Below are 7,738 nucleotides of genomic sequence, written 5' to 3' on the forward strand. Positions count from 1 at the left end.
CCATAGATCCTCCAAGAAAGGGAGAGAGAAGCTCTCTAAGACTAATAGCAGTCACTCCTTGCAGACCAAATATGCCCCAAGTGTCTTCTCTGCAGCAGGTCCTCCATGGGTATCCCCGCCACCCCAAATTAAAATCAGCATCTGAGATCAAAGAGATTTGCTGTGCTGCAATCAGAGGCTCGAGTGAGATTTACATAGTGCAGGTGGGGAGAGACTGCTGGACTCTGGGGAACTGCTCCACTCCCCAGTCCCGACACCACGTGCCTCCACGCTCCCCAAGGCGAGGTGAGGTAGGGGCTTGGTCATTTAGAAATCACACAAAGCCAGTTATCTTCTCACTCTCAAAACTGGGAAATATTCCCGTTCCATAGAAACAGGGGTTAGCTGCATTTATGTCCATCCATCCATAACCTGCCATGACAAGGGAAAGGTGACCAGAAAAGACATCTGCACCCCACACACACTTCCCTTAATTAGATAACTTTACAAAAATGTAAATGATCACACCTTTAAAAAAACATATGCATAGACTAAAATTATAAATGAAACTCTTTTATTAGCTTAGGTGAATACAGGAATACCACAGATAAGCTTCTGAATAGTAACCAAGAGCAAATACTGCCTGGGAATACCAGCCATGCTTCTGAATGACAGCCTGCACCAAAGGAGGTGGGACCAAAGCAGCATACTCAAAGATCGCTACACGTTAGAAGGAACATTGATAATCATCAGTGAACCTGCTTTACCACCAGCAAATTATCAGAATTTGCAGCAATGATAGGTCTTGCTGAATACCTGTTATAGTTTATTAGCTATTCTGGATAGTTAATCAGCAGCCACTATATCAGTTTAAAAAGATTAAAAATGACTTTGCAGAGTTTGAGTCCTCAGTTTATTAATAGCTTGGTTGATGAAAAACAACAGACAGATTATTGGATTTACTATAAACTCAACTAACCCTTCAGAGTAGTAGCAAGACTGAAGCATTATCTTCAGTTTTATGATGCAGACAACATAGAGAAGGAAAGGTTCTAATGACAAACACCTGTAGGCAAACTCCATGAGCCACACAAAAAGACTCTCTGAAGAAACTGCATAACATTTCCTTCCCACTGAGTTTCCAGATACCAGAATGAAACCCTGCCTTGCAAAACCTCCAAAATGGATTAATTATTTAACTAACAGTATCAACCTGAATGCCTAGGCTTAGCTATGGCTTCCCTTTTTACTGGGAAGATCCTGATTGTAAACAACAAGGACTGTGATGAGCTGGACACAGAGCGTGAACTTAGTCGAAGGTTGGAAAACAAAGTGATGCTGCTTTATTTTGGGTCTGGTGAATGTCCTCGATGCCAGGAATTCTCTCCGGTCCTCAAAGATTTCTTTGTGAGACTCACTGATGAGTTCTATGTGGAAAGAGCTTCCCAGCTGGTCCTGGTGTATGTGTCTCAGGATGAGACAGAGGAAAAGCAAGAAAAGTTCCTGAAGACCATGCCAAAAAGATGGCTGTCCCTGCCTTTCCAGGATGAGTTTAAAAAGTAAGAGCTTGATATAGCAATAAGATAGTAATAGTACCCTTCTGATTTTTTTTTTCCAGATGCTGTTATTTCTTCCAAACTTTTAAATATTTCTATTATTATCCAAAGCCTCACATTACAGCATCTGTGTGCCCTAAAGACTGGTACAAGGCAAGTTATTCCTGTATGCATTATCAAATTACTCCAGGGTGTTAACTGTATTAAGTGAACGCAGACATTCCCTGTCTTGGATCCTATAATGTAACCAAGCATAGTTAACACTGCAGTTACGTAGATGACAGCAGTACTTTGTGCTTCTCTTTCAGAAGGTAGGTCTTCATTTTTTGCTAGTTAAAGATGGAGAAACTGAGGTCTAGAAAAGGAAATGACTTGACCAAGGCCTTGCAGGGATAGAGTCAGAAAAAAATCAGAATTTTGAGTTCTGACTCCCAGTCTTAATATTAGTCCACCACACCCACCTTTTCCTCCCAAAGCTGAGGCTTTGATCTCATCATAATTTATTTTAAACATGTACTTGGTGGATATGTATCAACTGGCTTCATGAAAGAAGTTAGTTCTAAGGATTGTTTGAACAAAACAAGACCAGCTGCTACAGAGCAGCAGGGACAGTCATAAGGGAAAGACTAGAAAACACCAAAGTGCAGGAAAAGCAAAGGCAACAGGAAAAGGTCTGAACAGATCACCACCAGTGCTGTCTACAACACAGACCATTCTGGGTGAAAGGCAGCGTGTCCAGATATCTGAGCGGAAGACCTGGGTTCTCTTCTCATCTTCCATTGGCATGCCGGTTGAGAATTGCCGTTACAGACTCCTGTTTATTTCTTGTTCTTAAAGAGATTGTCCCTGTAGGCTATAAGAAAGACATGAGAAAAACATTATGGAAGCACTTGGCAACAGTCCTCCAAATTCTCACATCACACCAAAGGGAAAAAGGCTGCAAGTTATTGTGACTTCATTAATATAAAATAAGCAATAATTAAATGACGTGACTGTTCCTTTGGACTAAGTACAGACAGTCAAAAAGCCCAAGGCTGAATTGATTCAGTCTTTGCAGATTACTCTAAGCTGCAAAGATTGAACCAATAAACAATTGAACAGACATTTATTTGTGATTCAGGAAATGCAGCCACATGCTTAGTGGCTCAAGCCAGAAGCCAGGGGGTGCTACAGCATGGCTCTCTGGCAGGTAGCCAGCATGGGCTGTGTGTTCACTTCCTCTTCCTGCTGCCCCCAAGGCCTCTTGGATTTGCAGTTCCCAGTCACAGCAGCAGGACTCTGCAGAATTGCTCATCACTTCCTCTTCCTGCTTTCAGGATTTGTAGTCCACAGTTGCAGCCAGCAGTAAGTAATCCAGCAGGGCAGGGCAACTCTGTAGTCAGGAAACAGTGAGTTTAATCCCCCTCCCTGGCCCCAGACCCCAGCAAGGGTTTCCTGGTGGGGAAGGCAGTGAGCAGAGGGGCGGGGCCAGCCCTGCTCTCTGAAGCAGACAGCCCAGCCCAGCCCAGGGTTGCAAAGCATGCTGAAGGACTCTGATTTAACTTGAACCAGGATCAGGTCTGTGACAGAAGTTTCATAAACCGGTTTGACCTAAATCAGTTAAGTCTGGTACTACATTCAGCCAGCTTTATCTTAACCCAGTTTCAGCTATTCTGAAACTGGTTTATGTGCACTGAATGTCTGTTCTGTTACAGGTTTAAACTAGTTTCTGATCACTTATACTGGTTTATGTGTAACTTCTGTCCCTAGCCTTGATGATTAATCAGAGTATGATACAGCTTCAAAGCTTCTTACCAATATTTATGAGTTCATTCTTCCCTTGGAGGTGAGCTGAAGTATTCCTTCCTCTTCTACAGGCATGGCGGGGAAGTGCTCCGTTAAGGCCAGAGCCTTCTTTGTGAGAATCATTTTCAAAGTCAGGACTAGCAGGCAGGATTCCTAACTTAGCTTCTGTTTTTCAGGCTGTTCCCATGCTGCCTTCCAATGGTAAAGACTGTTTCACTTCAGAGCAAATCCATGTCCTTTTTTTAAGGAATTTTTTTTGTGTGTCGTTCATTCAAGAACCACATGTGGCCCTACTACCAGGACACATCCTCCACCCCTCGCCTGGGGTTTCAGATCTTTTGGCAGGCATCCTATGTGCAAGCCCAAGCCTGGAAGCTTGGGGTTTGGATGCCCCTGATTTTCACTTGCCCTCAGTCGTATGACCACAGGAGCAAGCTAGGGAGAAGTCTCCCATTTCCATAAAGGCAGTGTATAGCCGAGATCTTCCCACTGGAAGTGAAAGTGCTCAGCTAGTGTACTACCTCCTGCCATATTCGTGGTTTTCCCCAGCCAGCTGGAAAACCACCTTAGTAGTCATGGTATTTCCCCTGCCAGGTAAGCAAATGCATGTCCTGCAACTGACCACCACCAACAGGTCTGGAAATCCGGCCTGCAGCCTGCTGTAGGAGAGGCAGCAGTTCTCCCTAAAGACGGCTCTGGTGGGTGGCACGTAGTCTGTAGCACCTTGTCTAAAAAGCTCTGGGCTTTGTGATTTAAACTTTCTGATTTTGGTTTCCAGGGAACTGGAGTCAATGTTTGTTGTGTGTGACACACCTGTAGTGGTGGTACTGAAGCCCAGTGGAGAAGTGATTTCTGGGAATGCTGTGGAGGAAATCGAGCGTCTGGGTCCTGCCTGTTTCAAGAACTGGGAGGAGGCTGGTGACCTGATCAACAGGAATTTTCTCCTGGTGGAGGATTTTGATGACATGTCCCTGAGAAGCATCACTGACCCCATCCACCGCCTCAAGTACAAGCTGGACAAGAAAATGAAGAAAGAAAAGAGGGAAAATGAAGAGGAAGATGCTATGTCCTGATCACTGACGATGCGTAGAGGGTGCACATAGGTGCATGTGCACCCCCTGAGTGTGGCAGTGCACCCCCTGTGAAAAAGTGCTGCCAACACTGCCGGTGGCATCTGCAGGCAGTCCGTGATTGCTGCTGGCCACTGCTGCCACTGCTGGCGGCATCTGCAGGTGGTCACTGACCGCCGGTCGGTGCTTGCCACTCCCTCACCACCCTCCTGCCACTGACAGCACCGTGGCCACCTGCGGGAGCTCCCTGCTTACCACCACCACGCTCCTCCTGCCCACAGCGCCGCCTACCACCGCTACCACCTGTGGGAGCTCACCGTGCCCCCACAGCCTCTGGGGGCACGCAGCATTCATGGTCCTGCTTGGGAGTTAAGATGCTCCAGCTACACATATACCAGCTAGAAGACTGGACTCTAGAGACTCCCCAGCAAATACCAGCTGCCTTCAGCTCTAAGGCAGTCACTTTCAGAGCATGAACTTGTATTTATAGATACTTGTATTACCACAAAAATCTCAGGATTTCTGTGGCAGCTGTAGGGTCTACCTTCTACTATCACTGGTAACATTACACAGCTTAAAGTTTAACTTCTAGGATTCACTCATTTCAGTGCTACTGGACAGATGGCTTCATCACCATTTTTATGCTCATTGACGCACTCCATTATCCTAGATGTTATGCACAGATTATGTAAAACTGTGGCTAACTATAATTCATTATTTGCTAACCTCTATTGCCATCTCCTGGAAGTGACAATTGTGGAGAAACCTACCTATATCCTGGTTACAAACAAGGCTCTGGCTCTTACTTCACAGTAATTTGAGCAAATTTCGATAATGTCTTTTAAGTTTTTTCTGCTAGCTGCAACCTTAAAGCTTAAGTGCATCATCATCATGGTTTAATGGGGGGATTTGAAATAAAGAGCCAGTTCCATTTCCTTTAGTCCCTGATGTAACAAGGCATAATCTGAATGAAGCCTGCTTTGAGGAATCCTTGGTTTCTTTCTTCTTTCTAAACTAATCCCTGGCTGCTGTTATTCGTTAACTGCACTGACTGAATTTAAACGAGTTTTGCATGAGGACACACTGCTAATTCTTGAAAGGCTAAGCTGATGAATAGCCCAGTTCCTGTTATCTCACAAAACTTTGGCATTTGGGTCTGCAGAGAGAAAACATACGACTCCAGTCCAGCACTTCTTGTTTCCCCATAATCCCATTATTCAACACATCTAGAGGTCAAACCACTTACACAGTTGCCTAACAATTTAGATGCCTAAATGTGTGTCGTGACCTGACCAGCGTAAGAGCAGAGAGTCATTCTGCTTGAGACTGTAAAGAGCCTACGTGAATTACTGGAAGAACTAAAAGGAGGTGTCTGTTTTTTGGTGAAAAGGAGAGAGGCACAAGGCAAGACCAGCCTGTTCAACTTGTTTACCCACTTGATTCTCCTTCACTTTACCCTGGGGCTGTCTGGCTGGTAGAAGAAAGAAGGAAAAGAGGAAAATGACTTATTGGGAGGGGCTCAATCATACCCACAGCTGCCACGGTGCTAGTACAACCATAGCCAGCTCAGCTTACAAAAGGAGTGTATCTGCAGACTTACAACACTTCTGACATGCTAGGACACAAGCAGAAAAGTAACGAACTGCAGAATAGCTTGCTTTTTTTTTTTAAGATTAAGCATGTGAAGTGGCCTGTTGCATTTTATTCTTCTTCAGTAGCCTGGACATTAGTCCAGAATGGATCACCTGACATCCTGTGTCTATTGTTGTGATTTTACAATCACATTTTCTGATATTTTAAATGCTTTCTCTTCCCTGTTCCTACTGAAAGATCCACACATACAGCAGGGGGAAAAAGCTGAGCTACACACAAAAGTGCTGTCACACTGATAAGCAGAGATATCATTCATTTGTATTAAATGCTTTCAATGACAAGCATCTGAGGAGTTAGTTATAACAATGGTAGGAATATAGTTCTCACACAGATCTGTAATTTAAGTGAACAGTGCATATCTCACTTGCGAATCTCACAAAACCTCCGGAGCAGAGCCAGCTTAAAATCAACCTGTAGCAATCATGTACAGAATTGAGGACAAGGGCATAAGACTGCAGCTGCTCTGCCTAATGAGTAAACATGCAATTGCATCTTGTGCTCCCTAAAAGCAGCTGAGAAACCCTGCTAGAAATCCCAATGAAAGGGAATTAGAGCCTTGTGGGCATGAGCATGTTGTTGTTCGAGGCCATCTCAGGATAATAAGGGCACAGAACAGCCTATGCAAGTTATGTAACTGGCAAATCTGCTTTCATGTACTGTCCAGCTTATGTTGTGACCTCTTCAGGGAAAAGGTGTAGCTAAACTGGACATCAACATTGTCATTTGGAAACTCACTTGAACTACCCAGTATCCAGAGATAACAAGTGTACAGAATGTGTGTGAACAAAGTCACCAATTGTATGCAGAAATTGGGCCCAGTGCTGCCCTCTTCTACGTTCACTGATAGGCCACAAAGCAGCTTGTGTCCTAACCACACTGGTTACTAAGAGTTCAACATTTTAAACCCCCAGTGAGAAAGTTCAAGTCATCCTACTTAAAAGGACTTTTATTATGGTTGGTAATATACATAATGAGGCATACAATGTGTAATAATTATGGATTTAAGAGGGAACAGTTGCAAGTTAAGTCCTTCACCACAACATAATGCTGAATGGCAATGACTATAGATGGCTCTGAAAATCTGAATTTTTAAAAGACATCCTAGACATCTAGTGGTATGATGATAAAGGAAACAGTGAGGTAGAAAGGAAGTATACAATTACAAAAATAAGCATGCTTAGTTTCATAGTTTCTAGGGTCGGAAGGGACCTGAGCAGATCATCGAGTCCGACCCCCTGCCATGGCAGGAAAGAGTACTGGGGTCAAACGACCCTGGCGAGGTGTTCGTCTAGCCTTGTCTTAAAGACCCCCAGGGTAGGAACCAGCACCACTTTGCTTGGAAGTTGGTTCCAGATCCTAGCCGCCCTGACGGTGAAGTAGCGCCTCCTGATGTCTAGTCTGAATCTACCCTCTGCCAGCTTGTGACCGTTATTTCTAGTCACTCCTGGTAGTGCTCGGGGGAACAGGGACTTCCCCAGTGCCTGCTGGTCCCCCCTGGCTAGTTTGTAAACGGCCACCAGGTCCCCCCTCAGCCTTCTCTTGTGGATGCTGAACAGGTTCAGGTCCTGTAGCCTCTCCTCATACGGCCTGCCCTGCTGTCCCCGATCATGCGAGTGGCCTCCTCTGGACCCTCTCCATGTTGTCCAAATCCCTCTTGAAGTGCCGCGCCCAGAACTGGATGCAGTACTCCAGCTG

At 44.9% G+C, this 7,738-nt stretch overlaps 1 protein-coding gene across 1 annotated transcript; it reads left to right on the top strand.

The window, feature by feature from the left end:
- Positions 1-679: 679 nt before the first annotated feature.
- NXNL1 (nucleoredoxin-like 1) lies at positions 680-4,432 on the top strand. The gene is made up of 2 exons (XM_019513722.1): positions 680-1,538; positions 4,099-4,432. The coding sequence occupies exons 1-2, from the start codon at positions 1,213-1,215 to the stop codon at positions 4,391-4,393; spliced, it is 621 nt and encodes a 206-aa protein (XP_019369267.1). The 5' UTR covers positions 680-1,212; the 3' UTR covers positions 4,394-4,432.
- Positions 4,433-7,738: the final 3,306 nt, after the last annotated feature.

Source organism: Gavialis gangeticus, unplaced genomic scaffold (assembly GCF_001723915.1).
Source record: "Gavialis gangeticus isolate Ggan-Ray unplaced genomic scaffold, GavGan_comp1, whole genome shotgun sequence".
In the NCBI taxonomy this organism is placed as follows: Eukaryota; Metazoa; Chordata; order Crocodylia; family Gavialidae; genus Gavialis; species Gavialis gangeticus.